General features: G+C 44.7%; 1 protein-coding gene across 8 annotated transcripts in view; it reads left to right on the forward strand.

The window, feature by feature from the left end:
• Positions 1 to 20,051, forward strand: part of FMR1 (fragile X messenger ribonucleoprotein 1) — a 491,218-nt gene that overhangs the window by 248,539 nt on the left and 222,628 nt on the right. For 6 of the 8 annotated variants that reach the window (XM_085607991.1, XM_085607997.1, XM_085607995.1 and 3 more), the window contains one exon: positions 18,069 to 18,187. In XM_085607991.1, the coding sequence (XP_085464117.1) occupies positions 18,069 to 18,187 (119 nt within the window). The remainder of the gene's footprint in view (positions 1 to 18,068; positions 18,188 to 20,051) is intronic. The other 2 variants (XM_085607992.1, XM_085607996.1) reach the window with 1 other exon arrangement.

The following is a 20,051-nucleotide window of genomic DNA, read 5'->3' on the forward strand; positions in this document are numbered from 1 at the left end:
TGGCGTTGCTGGTGGTGCTGCTGGAGGTGGTGCTGTTGGGGTGGCAGGTGTAGGTGATGCATGCGCGTCCTGCGCTGTCTCCTGGTCGGACTCGACGGGTGTTTCGGAGATGATCAGCTGCCCGCTGTCGTCCGAATACCCAGGTGATGCATCTGTGTGTGAAACAGTGCATGGTTAGTGGGATAATTACACCTACATAGTGTTGTACACATAAATGTCCCTCTGTGGTCCACTAAATAAGCAGTCTCCATCCATGTTCAACTGATGTGGTGTATGGTCATTGGATTTACGCCTGTACATGCACACTGGGCTGACTAGACTACAACTCCCATGATGCACTAGTGTCATGTGTAAAGCTGTGTGTGCCAGAGCTACAGACACACTGAGATCGGGCTGGGGGCATGGAAATGGATTTACGCTATGCTGGGTGTGGGCACAGGCATGCATCTTACCTTGGGCACTTGTGGCTGCGCCGGACGTGTCCATCTGGGTCACCCCCACGACGGCTTCCCGCTCTATCGTCCTTTCCACCAGGTCCTCCAGGGCTGTGTTGGATGGTGCTGTAGATGGGCCGCCTCCAGTCCTGCTCGCCTCCCGGAGCCTCTCCGCAATCCTCTCCTTGGCACGCTTCCGCAGGTCGTACCACCTTTTTTTGAGGTCGTCGATGCTTCGGGGCGTGACGCCAACTGCATTCACCCTCTCACGGATGCGCAGCCATATGCGCCGCTTCTCCTGCTCAGGCACCTTGAGGAACAGCTTGCCAAAGAGGCGGTCGTGTTTGCTGGAGACTCCCTCGATAAGGTACTCAAGCTCCCTGTCCGAGAATTTCCGCTTTCGCTTGCATGCTGACTCAGCGCTGGATGGCACTTCCTGCGCCATGATGTGTGTGTCTTGGGATTTGCAGAGTCGGTGTGGCCTCACTCTGCACAGGCAGTCTTCCTTCCCAGCTCCTGTCTGCTCCTCTGTCGAGGCTATGTGGGTGGGGCTGCAGTATTTCCTGGTTGGTGATGTCATCTGCACGTTCCCGGAGCGACGCGGTCATTTGCGATTTCGCTATTACCGATTCGCTAATAGCTAACTCGGTATTACCGAACTCGCTATTAGCTACTTCGGTATTACCGAACTCGCAATTTGCTAATGGGAGTTTGCATGCCCCGCTATTGAGAAATCGGTAAATTTAGCGATTTTTAAGGAATCGCTAAATTTTACCGAATCTGTTGATGCATGCCATGTACCGATTCCTTAATGGCGATTCCTTATTTTTCGCAATTAAGGAATCGGTATTCGTTTGGTTGATGCATATGCCCCTAGTGAGGAAAGAAATTCTGCTTGAGTTCCCGGACGGCGATACAGTAGGATACCTTTAAAAGTGTATGATTTGGTAAGTGAGATAGAAAAAATAAAGACTTTGCTTGTTTAGGTGAATAAGTGCTAGTCCGCCACCTTTTTTGTTGGTTCTATCTAGTCTCCTAACACAAAAATCGTCCGGGGTTACTGTGGCAAAGTCAGGTCTGAAGGAGGGATCACCCCAGGTCTCTCTTAGAAATAGGAGATCAAGTTTATGATTTTCAAGGAAGGAGAGTATTTCATACTTATGTTTGGGAAGGGAACGCGCATTAATGAGGGCTGCGTAGATAGTACTATGTTTAGTGATTGGAAGGTGGGAGTTAGAAGAAGCTGGGTTTTTACTGGGGGTGGGTATACACAGATATTTTGCACATGGAACTAAAACTTGGATAAGTAAGGTATCTGATGTAAAACAGGGGCAGGTTTGTGAGTCCCTAAAGGTGATAGCTATATATTTTGGTTGCTTACTAGTGTAGGTTCGTACGTTAGATTGCAGAGAGGGTTTACAAGAGCTAGGGGGTAAGGCCCTGTGCCCGGCCCAGGCGCGGACGGGCGCAGACGGGTTTGCCTTTAGCGCGGCTTCGCCTTGCGTTCTTTCTTCACAAACAGGAGGACTTCATTGAAGCAGCCAAACAGTAATCGCCCCTATTAAAGCTGAAACTGAAGACCTCAAGGCACTCTTTCGCGGACATAATCTACTCATCCATACTCGTCATTTATTTGACTTGGGCAACTTCTCCCTTCTCTTCCCACTTGGGCGCGTGCACTTCTTAGTGGTGGTGCCACCTGCCCATAGTGCTCCAGCACACCCCATATTGCCTGACTTTTTAACTTTAAAGATTGCAATAAAGCATTCTGCCTTATTGTGAAAAATATTATCCGTCATACGATTGCAACTATGTCTTCTTCTACCCCATGCAGTAGAAGAGGCAAGACACAACTTCCTATCAACTTCCTAATCACGGATTACCGTGTGCACACCACTCTAACTAACCCTCTGGAAATCTCAGGATTTTTTTTTATTTTTAACATTCACAAAATGTATCTTATGTTCTTTGGTTGAAGTCAGACATAGTTATTAATCCACTTGTACTAAATGTCTACATTTTCTGCTTTGCTCTAAAGACCGTTAGCGTAATGTACCTATATTAACTGTTGAGTAGTTGTTATAGTACTGCCATTTCAATACTTAGCAAGGTGAGAACATATCCAGAATGACTACTGTATTGTCTTCCTTTATCTACAAAATGTTGCTATAGTGATTGATCCCCTCCCTGAGTAAGTCATCCTGAACCATGGAGTAAGTGGGTTGACATAAATGTCTTCCCTAGGGGAAAAACCCAGAAAGTCACTTGAAAAGTCTGAGTGTGTTTTGTACCTATAATGTTTTGAAAGTTGAATTTGGGTTTGCAGATTCAGGCAACTGACTTTTTCTGGTAGTCAGTGAGCAGGAAACCGCAAAATCCTGCATCCTGTGTTGTTTCTTCTTCTCGTTCCCAATGGGGTCTTCCAGTTGTACTCTGAGGCAGATGGCTTCCATTTCCATAATGGCGCTAAGTGAATTTTGTCAAACAATTAAAAATTATTTGATGGTATGTGTGGTGGTAATCGGAACACATGCAAATTATGTTTAGGTCTGGCAAAAAATCCAGACGATTACACGAGATGGGAAGTACATGGAAATTATTCAAACCAGTAAATAACAGCAAGGAAAGCTATAAAGATCAAATACCGTGGAGAAAATCGTAACAAAATAGTGCCAAAACTACTCTGCAAGCGTTCAGCGATCCTACTAATATCAGTAAAAAACTGGCTGTGAGGCAGCTGCCAGTACAAGGCATGATGAGAGTTTGAAGCTGCTGGCTCTTTAAAGGAACCTGGTTTTAGCCTGTTACATGCAGCCTATGACTATTGTTTTCTTGATGTTTTACTGCTTATCGCTTATTTCTCCCTGTGCAGCAGGTTTTAGGTTTGCTGCTGCAATGATGTCTTATGTATTTAAGCCTTTAAAAAACATACAATTTGAGGAAATTAGTCTTGTGCAGTATTTGAAAGGTGCATTCTCATTTTAAAATGACAGAAATTGACCTCCCCTGAAAGACACATTATTTGAAATTGAAGTTTTGCGAATCCCCCACGTACGCTCTAATATTCCACTTTTATAGCTACCAACGAGATTACTCCGATGCAAAACCCACACTCCTCCAGCCTGGTTTCATCAGGATGGTAACCCCCTGAAAGATCAATATCGGTTTCTGCCTCTGAATCACATGACGTTTCTTCATCAAGCTGCCTATCTAACTCAATTTCAATGGCTTTCCTTTGTTCTCTTCGGAAAAGGTGAATTCAGCTTCAGTCCACAACAAACTAATACATTATGTAATTTTTGGGAGAATGTTGTGCCAGGGATGCCTGATAGGGTGCCGAGATATTTTGATGCGTGACTGTGGGTAGCATCAATAAGCAAAAATTGTCAAATGCTACACTACAACACATAAGAGTATGCAGCTAGTCACCTAATGTTTGGAGGGGCAAGTGCTCATTGAAATGTGGCTCTTAGCTACTAGAATTGCTAGTGCAATCAACCTTCTATCACCTTACTGCGTTCATCAAAAACAACTTCCCAATAAACCTGTATCGCAGGGCAATTTCATTAAATATAAATAAAGTCAGCTACCTCTTCTTCAATTCTAAGACACCCAGGCTCTTCTTTGAGACCAAATCTGAAAAGACTGGGTATAATGTCTCTCAATATATTTTACCTGTACAGGTCTGTGTCAAGGTCTGTGTCAAGGTCTGTGTCAAGAAAATATTTTTAATTGCCGAGCTGCAAAATAGCCAGTGCTTGAAAGTGAAAATCTATTGCAAATCTTGTTGTCATTCCTAGTGAGGCTTCATAACCACTGACCGCATAGTACCCCTGGCTAGGCCATATAACCTAGAAATAATATGCTTATGGTTGACATTGTGTATCAAGTAAGTCAACAGTGGAGAGGGATCAGGCATGTCCAGAGGGCTACCAATAATATCTCTAAGGGCACATTTGATAATAGAGGAATGTGTGTGAGTTGTGTGTTGCTCTTGGAGCTGGTCCAAGGTCTTTTTTTTATTGTCAGAAAATACATCTCCCATAGTTAATGATTTATAATTTTTCCAGCTGTTCACCAACCTCTCTTCAGGCACAATGGAAGCCAAGCACAACAGCTTACTCCCTTAGCAGGAGCATACAGTAGTTTACCCTGCTTGTGCTTGAGCAGCCATCTCCATGCATGTATAGCGGTGCCAAGTAAATCTTTATACAGCATCTTCCGATGGGTGAACTAAGATCGCACTACCTTGAGAGACAGTGGTGAGGCTACATCCCTCTCCACCAGAGGTGTAGAAAATTGAGTTGACTAAAGAGGGCACATACTTCTCCAGCCATAGGTATGATAAAAAGAAAGGACCATGAATCCAAAAGTGAGCAAATTGACTCAGTGCTATGTTACAATAAAGTATAAAATCTGGAGATGCTAGACCCCTCTCGTAGGGAAGTATCAGCATAGCTGTCTAATACATGGCTGCCTGCCCTTCTGTGCTAGGCTGATCATTATCCGTCGTAATTTATGGATAAAGTGCGAGGCAAGATAATCTGAATATTCAAAAACAGAAAATGAAGTTTATTGATAGTGTCTCACAGTTTGCAAATAGCCACTTTATAATTACATGTAATAAGCTCAAAAGAATCACTGTGATCCCTGACACCCAAATAACAGACAGGTTCTTCATTCCATTTCAAAGGGAACTCCACAGTGAATTATTTTGCTGATTTAGTGAGCGGAAATAGAAGGATTTGTCTCAGTTGATCTTCAAACCAAAGACGACCCCGCCTCCCACAACGTATAATCTTGTGAAGTGGTGGGGTTATTTCTGAAGGGAATATATATATATATATATATATATCTGTTGTTAGGCATCCTTTTTAGATCTCGACTGACGTGAGAGTACTTCTCTATTTTCAATCTTGAGTCAAGCTCTAGCAAATCAGGTAGCTGTTAACATCTTATGGAAACAGGTGAACGTTTGAGGCATGCAATTCTTCATAGCATTGTTTGAAACAAGGCTGTGTTAAATTCTCCGGTATTGGATCTTCCATAGATCCACATGCTTGAATCATGCCCCTTCATTCAAGTGGGAGTACCATAGACAGCAGTAGTCAAAGACCCACATACGAGTTAATGTTAAAAAACATTCACTTCAATAGCTTATGCTCATCATTTAAGACCCAAAGTCCAGCCTATCAGCCAAGAGCACACTTTAGGACCCTCACCACAGAGACTTCAGTTCCTTAGATTTTCTACCACATGTCATGTGTTGGGAGTCTCCTGGAGCTCTGGTCAGTTTTGTACAGTTGGCTCTACATTTAAGAAGAATTCTCTTCAGGTCAAGATTTATATCTGCTTTTTCATTTCTGACTACTCAAAAATGACAGAACCAACTAAGAAAGGATTTTTTAAATCTCTTTGTGTGGTACACTGCATTATTCACAATTCTGGTCCTGTTTACTTAAGGAAAAGGTTTAAGATGTACTCCCCAAATGATACCTTCATTCTTTGGACACCTTTCTCCTCACAGTCCCCAAATTTGTGCAAGCTCATTTAGGAGGACTTTTTCATGAAAAGATCTCCGCCAAAGAGCCCCTTCGCGGGTGCCCGTCGGGCATTGCAGCGCTGGCCCAACGAGGAGCAGGCCCAATGATGAAGCATAACATCCTTCGGGGTGTGTGAGGGCACTTTTTAGAAATACCTGAATTTTCCCTCTCTCTAAGGAACTGCGTACCTTTTGACTTACATTTATCATTAGGAGCCTGTTTGCTGGACCTACCTAAATAGCTCCCAGTTCCCTTTGTATAAAAAAAAAAATTATAATTATCCCATCGGACCATCTAGGACCTAGTAAGAATGCCAAGGTTTCACCCGCCCTTTTGCATACACTCTAGCTACAGCATATTTACCTATATGTTTAACCTCCCTTTCTGCAATCTTGTTATAATCACCAAGCTTTGTATGGATCGCTCCATAGTGTACTGTTCATTTGTACGAACATGAGATCATTCCAGATCATTAATCTCTGTTTCAAGCTGCGAGAGACTATGGTGTATTGATTTTAAGTTTTAAATCTCTAGCATGTTTCACTATACTAAATCCGTGGATGTATATATTGATGTTTTCTTGTACTGTGTTGAAAGTGCTTGACTATATTGTAGTAAAAAAAATACTTTATAGCAGAAGTCTTCTCGGCTCTAAATACCGTATCAAGTAGATATCCTTGAGAAACCAATATGGCATTTGTTCACAATAGTATGATGTACAACCATGGCAGAGTGGTCAGAATACATATGCACTAAATCAAACAAGACAGCACCCATGGTACAATATTTCTGGGCAGCAGTTAATAATCAGTGCAGGAATACATATGATGGTCAGCAGAATAGTACGTGAATGTAGTGCTTTTTAGGTTTCTATGCCTCCACAGATTTAGCATTTGTTCCTGCTACATTATACGGCATAAAACATGCGCTGCCATGGACTGTCTTTTGGACGGCCTGTCGATCTATCAGTTAAGGAGTCTAAGACACAATCAAAATCTATTCAGCATTGAAACCAAGTGACCGTCCATTGTACTTTGTGATAAAAATGTGGATTATCAAAGTTTTGTCTGTAAAAAGAAACAAGCACAATACTTTTCTGTAGGAGGCTGGCTTAGTATATGGTGCACACTTAAAGGATTACCTGCACCAAAGAAGTCTAGAGCATATGGGTGAAGTGACTTCAGAACCAAGCCTATCAGACAGTGGGCGTCTTGGGAAGAAATGCCTCTGGAGAAGTCTATGAAGACATCCGGTGTAATTCAAGGGTGGATTCATGAAGAGATGAACCTGCAAGCAGAGGGGACAGAGTCTTTGCCACTCGGAGGGGACCAGGAAGCCCGGAAGCCCAATGCCTACCTTTGTCGAGATGTTCAGAAGAGTTCACAAGGATCTTGTTGTTGCAGCTGTGGGGACCCGGCGACGCTGTGGAAGACCAGGAGCGGTACACCTGGCTGCTGAGCTGGAGCGGGGAAAGGTAGAATTTTTTTTTCCTGTCAAAGGGAGGTGTGACTATCTCCCAGACCGGCCTTAATGTATTGGGGGCACTTTCCAGCGCTACCGGGCTGAATTGAAGGGTACATTTGGTGCCCTCCTTGCATATACTGGTTTGAGGCAGGTCGGGAACCCTCGATTCCAGCTCTAGCTCCAAACTGGACAAAGGACAAGGGAGTATCCTCCCTTCTGTCCAGCGCCTCCTCTGGGAGGGATCCCTGAGTTGTTCCAACCCTGTCTGTTGGTATTTAAGGACTCCCCGTGGGTGGGTCCTCAGATTCGCCATGGAACAAGACTCATGTCTGAAACCAAGATTCTCTTCGACCGTCTGGACACTGGGACTTCTCTGGACTTCCCATGGAACTGATACTGCATTAAGGACTCTTCCACCTCTGGTCTTGCTGTTATGCACGTATTCTGCCATTTCTGTGTCTGTGCTTCATTCAGGATCTTCAGGGACCTGTGGGCATCGAGGACACCCAAAGTAATCTTCCTTGGAGTGAAGGAGTCACTCCCCTGCGTCTGCAGGCACCTCATCTAAGCTGATCAATCTGCTGCTCTTGTCGTTCTACGGACTTCCTGAGGCTCAGAAACACAGGTGTTGGATCTGTGGCTTCCAGGGGCCTGACCTGTATTTCCTGCAATTTGGAGAGTATACCTTGGAGCCGCTGAGTCCACACCACTGTGCACTGTGTCGACTTGTTGCTGCAAAGGCTTGTTGGCTCTGCGCTCCAGAGATCTTCGGGCTACAAGAAGTTCCAGCCTCCAGCACCTCATCTCTCGAAGAACAGCATCCTCCCTGCATCGTGGGCCTCCATCTTTGGTGAGCAGCGTGAGGTCCTTTTGTGACTCCTGTGCATTCCGCCTGTGGGTCATCTCAAGGGTCTTCTACTTTGGTGGCTTCCCTGCTTGCCCAGGGCATGCTCTGACTCACCTGCACGTGGTGAGTCCCATGGACCTTGCTGGTTCCAACTATTGCATCTTTTCGTCTTCCACACCATTTGAAGCTACCAAGGCTGTTGGTCCTCCAACCAGACACTGGCCACCTGGCCACCAACATCGGACGTGCGTGTCCTGGTGTACCAAAGTACTTACCCAAGCCATTTTGGGAGAGAGAGCACAGATGCTGGGGTACTGATTATTAGGATCCCGTCAAACCACAGTCAAATCATACTGACACCAGGTAAAAAGTTGGGATAGCCATAAAGGAAATATCCTACTAGCCTACATTTTCCCATCCAGCAAACATCTGGCAATTGCTTATCTTTTCTCGGGATCAATAATTGTTTCTAAAATGCGAATTCCACAACGGTTTCTAATCCAGAGTATCACACCTTTGGCATGAGAATTCAAGAACACTACATAGCATTACCACTTCAATTTATGTCAAACATTTAGTGGTATTAGGGTTAGGATGTGCTCTTGGAGGAAGGCAGCATCTACTGAATGTCTCTTCAAATAAGCGGAGCTCTTGGAAACTTTTGGTACCCAATTGTTAAATGTAAAGTAGTCCTAGAGTAAACGTAGTTACAGCCATAGCAATAACAAAAAAAAATTGTCATCTGATCAAATATAGCAGAATCAAGCCATTGTTTACAACGAAAGCACTAGCAAATAAACAGACAATTTTCTTCTGTATAACGAAACCCAACCCTCCCAAACCCACCTCCCACACTGCAAACCCCAAATCACAATAAAGAAATATCCCACCCTCCTCTTACCAAACTATCTCTCATTCTGAAGGAAGAAGACAACATGGTAGAGCACACTTGTGGCAGAGCAAGTGAGACTAACTATCCACTACTGTTAGCATTAGTGGCTACATTCCTGTTTATCTGGGCAAGCAACCTACTGACTAGACTTACTTATCTTTTAAACTGTAGAGGCTGAGGTCATCATTAGTCATAAGACAAAAATTCCTTCAATATTCTTCATACAGGTTACCATCCCATACTATCTTTAAGTCTTTTTAAACGTGAATGAAGTTACTTGTTTTCATCAAGTATGGATGATCTTGTCTTTGCCCCCACAGCGTCATCATGTGAGCTACTGGCAGCAGTGTGAGCTTTTAATGCCTTAAACAGTGTTGCATATTTGTAAAGATTTGTAGCTTGCCATTCACCATTACCCTGAGGAAGGGAGGGTATTGCATGCATCCTGTAATCCATGCATATCGCCTATAGCTTCTTGATGGGTAGAAATGTTCTCCTAGCATCTTGCACCTGTAATGTAAAGTCAGGGAACAGATAGCAAGCCCAGAAAAATGCAATGTCTAAAGTTCATGCGCCTTTTGTGGGGCTACAATCCCAGTCCCTAAAACTCAGCAGCCTTGCAATTACAGGGTGCCGCCTAGCTCCTCGAACGGGTCTGGGGGCGAGATACACTCTTGCTACAATTAGCATTTCTGAAAAAGTATCTTGCCCCAACAGATCTGTGAGCACTTTCTATGCAAACTGTTCCATATTTCCAAAGGTGCAGTTTTTAGGTCTCGCCTACGCAGCGCGCATGCGCTTCATAGGAAAAAGACCTGTAGCAATCGCTTCGGGTTTTGTCCCAAAACCGTGCACACGTTCCATTCCCTTCAATGGCAATGCGTGCACGTTTGGCGATTCCCTTGCGGGAGCGAGCTTGACACCATATGTTTGTAATTAATTTACAAACACATGGTGCCCCCGCTTTGTGTGCTGTCGGCCGCACTCCCCTCAACCCTCCCACTTTCGGCGCGCGCTTGTTTTTTTTTACTTTCAGCGCGAGGCGCGGTTTGTTTTGTTCTCAGAAGTTTAGACGTCACTGCAGACCTGCACATTTTCAAAGGCTTTTATGATTTCCCAGGGCCTTGTTGAAGATGAGACTGTAAGGCCCTTTAAAACTATACCTTTTGTATTGTTGGCTGGGCTTTCAGACGCATCTCGCGCTGCCACAGTGCAACCTAGCAATGCAGCATCATCACCTCTGAGGGCGCCATGCCGCGTTTCAGTGGCTTCCCCGAAGCACCTCATGGATGAAAATCTGTACGCGCTGTTTCCACACACAGCTTTGAGAGGGTGCCATGTTAGACCTTGAGCCAGAGCCACACGATCCAGCAGTCTATGCTCTGCGAGCAAGCACCCTAAAAGCTGCGAGCGTAAGGTCCTTCGGCAGTAAGGCTATTTGCAATCCTCATTTCAGCAGAGCGTCATTTGCATACTTCTCCCTATTGTCAAAATGACATAATGTTCAGTCTGAGATGGACAATTAAAGCACAAAAGTCCAGGCTGCGCGGCAACCCTCCGCTGAATAAAGTACTCTTCAGACATTTCCTTTGAAGTAACCTGGGAAATAATGGCCTCCCTTATTACCCGTCACCGAGCAGAAGTGGGCGGCGCTGCTATGTCTGCGCAAAGCTGGTATCAATCTATGTAAGACCGAACGTTGTGATTGGGATTTCATTTTATGTTCCCACGGTTAGGGACAGCGGCAGTGCCTAGAACGGTAGCGGAAGCTCTAGTGCGCTACACGGCTTGGGGTGACGTCTGGGATTTATGGCCATGTACCCCGTAGTGTGTCACAGATTTTCGTGACATTGTCTAGTCTCAGTCTTATGTTATTGAACACTTGTTTTCGCCTCCCTTTAGCAGCGGACCATGTTGCCTAGCAACGAAGACACGCTGCCCTATGGAGGGAGGCATGCGCCTAAACTTGGCACTCGAGCTGCTATGTTATAACCTTTAACATTTAGCAAATAACTAACAGCACCACTCTTTCAGCTGAGTGAAAAGGCCAGTTTTACTCGGGAACAGCTGCTAACAAGGTGCATGGGAAGAAAGTAAGCGTTACTAGTCAGTGGAAAAGACCGGACTCCGTCACCTGGACATACTGGCAACTTCTTCCCAGGCATAACCCCCTTGAATAGGTACGCAGATTCCAGACTCAAACCCCGCCTTGCCCCCACCACCCCCTCCATCACAAACCTTTCTCGCTTATATTGAAAATCCCTGTTTCTGTGAATGCAGGTCCTTCCTTACCCTCCTGCATGTAAGGGGACTGAGGCCGGTTTCATGAAAGGGCTGCTTTTTTGTTCTTCTGCTCCCTATAATGCTAGAATCATTGTGATTTGGAGCTCCTCCTTAGGTTTTTTGATGCTTGTGGACCTTCAGTCTCCCTGGTCTATTGCGGCACTGCCACGTGCTGCCAGCTCTAAATCCCTACATAGGCTGTTTATGAACCTGAAAGATGGCACTTATCTGTTACGTAGCTTTCAGGTTGATGAAGGGTGGCTGTTTCATGAGTCCCTTCAGAATAGAACCTCTACAGAATTCAGCAGTTGCGATGGTCCGTTTTGTTTTTAACAATTTCTCAATTGCTTTGTGCTTCAGTGCTCTTCTCGGTGCACATTTTGGGTGCAGTTCTGACCTAAATCTTCCTTTTAATGGCCTCTCTTCCTATAGTGATCAATGACTCCATGTCCCCAAATACTATCCCCTACCTAATGCATTACCCAATTTCGTGTACTCAGCTCATCCTAGTTACAGCGTCAAAAAGTTGGTGTTGCCTCTTTCTTGAAATAACGCTGTGAGCATCAGAGGTAGTCTTGATATGACACTGTGTGCGCTGCTGAAGTGCTATTGCTACCAGTTAACACCATAGGTCAGTTATAACTTGACTTAAGTAATCCTGTGCTATTTCACATTTATTTTTTTAAATTCACCAATCGAGCAAACATTTGTTTTGAAGTACCCCTGTATGGTGGCCCTTCCAGCTTCATGAAGGAAACTATCACACAGAAAAATGATTGCAGTTACATTTAGAGACATGCTTTAGAGCAGGAGATCGGAACATGTCTATTACTCTTCCTTGTGATGAGCAGATTAGCACTGAGTCTTGAACGAGCGTCTCTTTCCTTGGCTTCCCCTGATGTGTGCCGTGTTGTGCACCCAGACTCCCTCATTCTGTTTGGACTGATTTGCTCTCCTTGGGCCTATAAGCGGGCTTCTTAACCCATGCCAATTCCACTGCTGTGCACTGCTAAAATCGATTTAAAAAGAGGATTGAGCGGTGATGCAGAACTGTTTTCACTGCGTAGCATTCTGTTTTACACATTTTGTGTAGCAGGTGGGTTCCTCCCACCCGGTCATCCATGTTTTTGCACCCTGCTGTGGTAGCCCCTATTCTGAATGGACGTGTGCCATCACTTTGCAGTACATGACCCATAAACTCCCTCAACCAGCATCTACTGCAAGCGAACCATCTACATCAGAGTGGAGCACTGGGCTTCCCTGAGGGCTTGCTCCTGGGAACATTTTCTGTTAAGTAGAGTGACACCTTAGAGGAGCCTCCCTCAGTACCATTGATGGTGGTACAAGTTACCTTACCTTTAACACTACAACTGACGTGAACCAGACTGCCCTTATCAGAATGTAATTCTATATTTGTTATATGGTCCCTTTACCCAAATAACTTTACAAGTCAAACAGTACAGCAAATAGTGTGCAAGACAGCGACTTAAAACATGTGATCATGCTTGAATTGATGATGATAGTGCAGGGTTGAGGCAGAGATGCACTTTAGACCAAAGCCAGAAGAACTCTTGACGGTAGGTGGATTGGTCAAGGTGTAGTAGTGTCTAGAAAACTGTTCATAATGGGGGCGGCGTACTCTTCCATTAAGGAAGTAATCCGGACAAGGTGAAGTGTGAAGCGCGTGAAAGACAGATTTATATTTTTTACTTGAAGGTCTTTGTCGAATTAGCTTTCGTCCAACTGGTGCCTATTTTCATGGATATCAACGAGTCTTGAGCACGGTGGCCAGCAGGGTGGGCATACATGGAAGCAGAGTATAGCAGTGCTCTGTGCTGTCGGGCTTTCCTTTCCATCTCTAAATAGTAATGGGAAACAGTAGCTGATTGAGCGTCCAGCATTGGCCTATTACTTATCAGGCCCAGTGGTTGGCATAGCCAATAGGTCTGCCTTTGAGACCTTAGGTGTTTAGCCATGCAACAGTTGATGTTGTTGCACCAAGGATATTGTGCTGCATAACTAAATACTGATAAGGTCCCAAAAGTGAGACCTATTGGCTATGCCAATGCTTGTTGACCTTGATTTTGCCTCCGAGCCTTCATTAGGTCTCGCCTGAGCCAGCGCATGCGCTGCTCTGCGAGACATCTATTAAGTGCACGCGCGCAGCTGGCAGCTTTCAGCGTCCATCAGGCGCCATCTGGCTTTCCTCTTGCTTGCTCTCTCAATGCTCCTCCGCCCCTCCCCCACCGAGTTTCGCGTTTATTGGAAACATATGTGCAAACGCGCTGCTTTCACTTTTGCCGTGGCGGGCGCTCACGCGGGCACCACTTTTGAAGCCGGGCTTGTCTTGTTAATAGTTTGGAAATGCCTGTTCCATTGTCACTCCAAATTCTGTTTCATTGCCACGACCTAATTTCTCAGCCCCTATTCTCTTCCCTAGATTTCTCTTTTATTTACAGTCAGCAGTACTTTTTATTTTTTTGGGTACCCCGCTCCAGATCTTCAGTCCTCTTTCCTGGTCCACCCACCCTGGTTTTTTTCTTACAGCATCACACACGACAAGTTGATTTCCCGTCCATGTTGCCCCTCTAGTTTCCTTTCACAATGCGTCACTTGTTTTTATTTTGTCATCGCATCTCGCAAGTATGAGACGTGATGAGCCTGTCAATCCCTGTTCATTTCAGGCGTATACATGCCAAAGACTGAAAAGGCATAACTGGTGGTACCCCTCCTAACCCTGGAGGGTTGGCATGTAAATTATAGATATCGCTTAATTATTGCCACAGTAATCTTTGAAGTAAATGGCGTCAGCATAGTGTGCGTTTGCTCAAAAAATGGCAAACCGCAGCACCAGATTTGATACGTTTCGCATCCAGCAGTGAGTGTCGGGTATCACAGTACTTTTGTGATCGAATGTTCTTTCAAACAAGAAATGACAAAACATCCCCGGAAACAGCTTGTGACATCGCTTCCAGGTTGAGGTATTTTTATTATTATTTATATTAAGCAAAGCTTCAGTGGCGACTCTGTAATATTGAAGGCAGACCTCCAGCAAGCTTCAAATGGACAGGCAATGAGTGCACATAACCTAAATTAGGAATATCCTTACCAATTCTAACTGTCAATTTTCTACCTAATTAATTTAACACAGTCTCTAGATTGCCTCTTGCTTTAACCCTTGCTTACTCTCTCGGTCTGCACGGTTGCCTTTTGCTGCCCTCTCCATTAGAATCAATGTGCTCATTGCCAATTTGTGTTTGAACCAATTCTGCCGGGAGGGGGGACGGGTCGTAGTACGTGTAAATTATCCAAAATAGACACAAACAATGCATCTGATTAATTGCTCCCAATGGGCTTCTTGTTTCTCTCCCTCCTACTAACTCTTCCATTTCGCACTTTCTTAATTCCTGTACCCTCCCTCCCTACACGCGGCCTGCTGTCTACCCCGTCCTTACTTGGGCTGCGCCCTCCTGCTCTCACCCGGCCCTCTTTCTAGCTATTGTTAACGTCTGTGCGACGCTCTGTCTCTGCGAAGCTCTCTCTGCTAGACGCATTCTCTCGCCCCCCCACCATTTCTGCCTCTAGTTTCTGTCCGCTTTGTTAGTCTTGTGCCCCCTTCCTGCCCAGTTGTCCCCGCGGCACCATTCACTCACCCCGTCTCTTAGAAAGTGATTAACTGCCCGGCAGAGTTCAGAGCGGGGGCCTGGGCCAGTGGACGTGGAGGGGGCGGCGACGATTCATGGCGAAGGGTTTTATTTGCGCGGATATTTACACATCTAATCTAAACTGGGCCTACATCTACTGGAATTTTGTTCGTCGGACTGATTACATTGTGCTGAAAAATAAACTATCTCATTGTACTCAAGAGGCTTAATATTGTATAGGATTCCCATCAAAGGGCTTTTAAAAACAAAATTGCTAAATTCAGTTGGACACAGTATAAGCAAAAAAATGTACATTTTGGTAGATCTATCTAATTAGTGCCAAAGGACGACTTTATAAAGGACTTAGGTCGTTTTTGAGGATTTCTCTGAAGTGCTTTATAGTGAGTAAATGATGATGGATTATTTAAGTCCAGGTTCCGAGGGTGGAGTTAACAGCCGAATTGGACTAACGGTGTAGGCGGAATTGAGTCGCAAAAATATGTTGCTTCCGTGTACTTTCTAGCTTCTATGTCTGTAATAAGCGCCACCCAGCACCGCAGAGTCATTCAGCACTAGAGGTTGACACTTGTTTACGTTTTCATGTTCATGTGGTGACAGGAGAGCGTCATTCCTCTGGAGCAGAGCGTGCAGGGTAGGAAACCCGAGGATTGCACGTTGTTCCACACGTGGGGGCAGGGGTGAGGGGTGGGGTCTTTTGCCATTGACGATAGATTAATAAGGAAATTATCTATTCTCATTGGCCGCGGGAGTAAACAAAAATCATAGAGAGTGACAAAGTATTGGATAATGGGTACTTAAAAATTACAATAACATAATGTAATTGTAGCCTGCAGAACGTCAATCGGGTATAAATTATAAAAATGCCTTCCTGATTACGTGAAGTAGTGGTACATGATCACTCTTACATGCCTTTGTGAATTTGCCCCCAAAGGCCAGATGCTCTATTGATAAAAATACAAAGAGTGACTGTCATTTCGTTTTGTACTATGTGTGAAGAAGAGTCACAATTTAGGTGTTTTGGGTCAAGTCACAAAGACATTTACAAGTATGTGAAAGCAGTATTGCAGGAGTCTTGGCCGCTTTCGAAATAAAGTTCTGTTAAAGTGAGTACTCCTGAAATCAGACCGTTGTAGAATTCCTTTGTTATTACTGGTATTTTAGTGCATTCCACAAAAGTCGTAATTTTGCTCCAAATATACTTGTAGCCCTATTGGAGCAAAATGCACATTTTCCAACGTAATCATTTGTGAATGAGGCTTATTGTAACAAGGTAAACTTGTTTTGATTTCTTGCATGCTCACAATCTAGTACAGAGAAGATGGATAATTCCGTTACTTTACATATCGTGAAGCGCTATACCATTAGCAAACTTATCATAGCACTATAATCAGCAGTATCACACAACGGGCCGCTTTAACCAGTGATTCTCCAGTATTGGGGTGTCTTTCATAGATTCACATGCTTGAATATTCCCCGTCGTCGAAGTGGGAGTCCCACGGTACATAACATAGCAATGTAGTAATAACATAAGCCTAATAGGCATAAAAGAAAGTAAAACCATTGAGTTTTTATGGATAGACAACTTGTCACATCTATAACATATTACTGTCATTATGTTTTAGTCCAAAATCCAGCCAATCAGGTATCCGCACCCTCTAGAACCCTCTCCCCAGAGGCTCAGGCCCTCAGATTTTCTACCGCACCTCGTGTGAAGGGAGTCTCCCTGAGCTTGCTCAGTTTTTCTTCTCATATCTCCTCAGAAGATTACCTCTATGATGTCTACATCTAAGAAATCCCTCTTAAGACCTTGTGGAAGTTGTGGTAAACTGAGGCTTCATTCTGAAGACCCTCACAAGAAATGTATTTATTGCTTATATCCTGAACATCAGGTAAAGGATTGTAAAATTTGTAGAACCTTTTCTCAGAAAACTTTAAAGGACAGAGAAGGGCGTCTCCTTCTGTGGCTACAGAAGTTGAAGACTTCAGAAAATCCTCTTTCAGATGTGGAGAGTGTGTCTTCAATCAAAACTGCTCCCTCCTTGAAGAGAACAAGTGACTCTCAGAAGGTTTCTCCAAGACCTAAAGTGGTGAAGAAACATCATGTTGATAAGCCCACTACCCAACCTTCAACTTCAAAAGGGGTGATTCCCCCCCCCCCCCCCCCCCCCCCAGGAGTCTATCTGAATCCTTTACGCCCCCGAGATCTGATTCTCAGGCATCAAAGACTCCATCTGCGCAGTTTTTACCTCAGAAACTGCCTCTCTCGTCGACGAGCTCATCAACGCTTCCTCCGTCGACGAGAGCTGCCGTCGTCGCATCTACGTCTTCGACCTCTATGTCTATGAAGCCGGCTATGATCCTGTCGTCGGCGTCTTCACCGTCGACGTTGGGATCTGTCACAACACAAGGATCCTTGCCCCTCCTAGCATGACAATTGCCATCTCACGGCTGTTAGAGCAGACCACGCAGCATCACCCACCAGTCGCAGTGAATAGGAAAGGTCTGTGGTCACAATCTTGTATGGCCATTGTATGCTTGGTCATAAATCATGCACAATTTCCTTCTGCCATGATCGAGCAGCAACAACGGCCTCCCAGTGCAGCGACATCGAATCCCGTCCGGTCAAAGTAAGACACGGCCGTAGTTAATCTAGCGTGCTTAATGTGGCCGAATGAGCTGCGCGGTTATGTGGCCATCTTAGAGCCAGACAGGCTCTTCTCCCTCCCTCCCTCCCTCTCAAGAAAATGTTCTTTCCCCCCAGATGGTACTGCTGCTTTATAAATTAGATTTCCTAAAGATGTGCTTATTATTTTGGTATTGAAGTACTGACTCAGTCTGTAAAAGCATTACAATTGCTATACTTATCTTACATTATTTAACCAAAATGTACTTTTTAATGGCTGAATATTGATGTTGCAACTTTATGTTTTTTTTCCTAAGGAAAAGTGATTGGAAAAAATGGAAAACTAATTCAAGAAATAGTGGACAAGTCTGGAGTGGTACGAGTACGAATTGAAGCTGAAAATGATAAAAATATCCTGAAAGAGGAGGTACTTTCTGTATGTATACCTACTTTTTCATTTATTCTATTTTATTACTTAAGTACTAGCAGCATTTTTTAATGTGTGTTTATTTTGGATTTAGTGTTTTTTGTGGCAAAATCCATTACGTGCACCATCAGTCTCTTCTCTCGTAGGGCATTTCCATGTATAGTCACAGTCACTGAATAGCCCCACTCACGTGCGGGGACCCAAGGCCGGCAAAGATACTTGAGAAAGAAAGAGAGATCTATATCTATATATATATATATATATATATATATATATACATACACATATATACATATATATATATATATATATATTCAGGCTCATGCTTGGCTTCCAGTTGCTTGAGATGCACTCGAACTCCAATGCGGGGCTCCAAGCTCCAACCCCATTTAAACGGCATGGAAGACGCCAGCCAGCTCCCCTTTCACAGTCACAGTACCACTCTGCCGACGCGTTTCGAAATTAATTCTTCTTCAAGGGCTCATGGTAAAAGAATCAAGCACATTCCCGGGGCTGTCTCCTTAAATATGCGAAATGGCGCACCCTCTAATGGGCTGCTCTGAATGAGCTACGCTGTGCATCCTGGGAGATGTAGTACCAAGGAATTACCATATTCACGTGCATCTTTCCTGTTGGTCTATTGAGAGTTTGTAGATAAACTCCGGCTGTCGGGCGTCCCCCTAAATCCAGCATTGATGCCCCACTGCAGAGGCTGTTGAATACAAGCCCCCGTGGCCCCCAGGGGAATGGGGTGGTGCATCTCGGCGGTACGGACCCCGCCAAATATTCAGGCTCATGCTTGGTTTCCAGTTGCTTGAGATGCACTCGAACTCCAATGCGGGGCTCCAAGCTCCAACCCCATTTAAACGGCATGGAAGACGCCAGTCAGCTCCCCTTTCACAGTCACAGTACCACTCTGCCGACGCGTTTCGAAATTAATTCTTCTTCAAGGGCTCATGGTAAAAGAATCAAGCACATTCCCGGGGCTGTCTCCTTAAATATGCGAAATGGCGCGCCCTCTAATGGGCTGCTCTGAATGAGCTACGCTGTGCATCCTGGGAGATGTAGTACCAAGGAATTACCATATTCACGTGCATCTTTCCTGTTGGTCTATTGAGAGTTTGTAGATAAACTCCGGCTGTCGGGCGTCCCCCTAAATCCAGCATTGATGCCCCACTGCAGAGGCTGTTGAATACAAGCCCCCGTGGCCCCCAGGGGAATGGGGTGGTGCATCTCGGCGGTACGGACCCCGCCAAATATTCAGGCAAATGCTTGGCTTCCAGTTGCTTGAGATGCACTCGAACTCCAATGCGGGGCTCCAAGCTCCAACCCCATTTAAACGGCATGGAAGACGCCAGCCAGCTCCCCTTTGGCGTCTTCCATGTCGTTTAAATGGGGTTGGAGCTTGGAGCCGCGCATTGGAGTTCGAGTGCATCTCAAGCAACTGGAAGCCAAGCATGAGCCTGAATATATATATATATATATATATACACTCACTCACTGGCCGAATTTTTCATCATGAAGTTGTAAAAGGACCAGCACAAAGTATTTGTGTATAATTTCAAGATGTTTTTGAAAACAGAAGAAATCTCCCTCACAAACCCTTTTTTATTATAGAGATGAATGAGGACACATTAGCCGCATAGGCTTTCTTAATATGGCTAAAAAAGAGACCGAGCCTTTAAGGACCCAGATACCAACAGTAAGCCATCATTCTCGACAGGTGGCAGTTCGTTTTTTACAGCTTCTGCTGACAGTACCCTGGAGCATTGAGCTCAGCCAAATTTTGGCTTTTCTCTTCAAAATTCTCAACTGAATTTTGGTGATAACCTTTTTTCTCAACGTCTTTGGTCTCTCCCTTCCCTTTTCTGTC

The sequence above is a fragment of the Triturus cristatus genome, chromosome 5_2, assembly GCF_964204655.1.
Source record: "Triturus cristatus chromosome 5_2, aTriCri1.1, whole genome shotgun sequence".
Classification (NCBI taxonomy): Eukaryota; Metazoa; Chordata; class Amphibia; order Caudata; family Salamandridae; genus Triturus; species Triturus cristatus.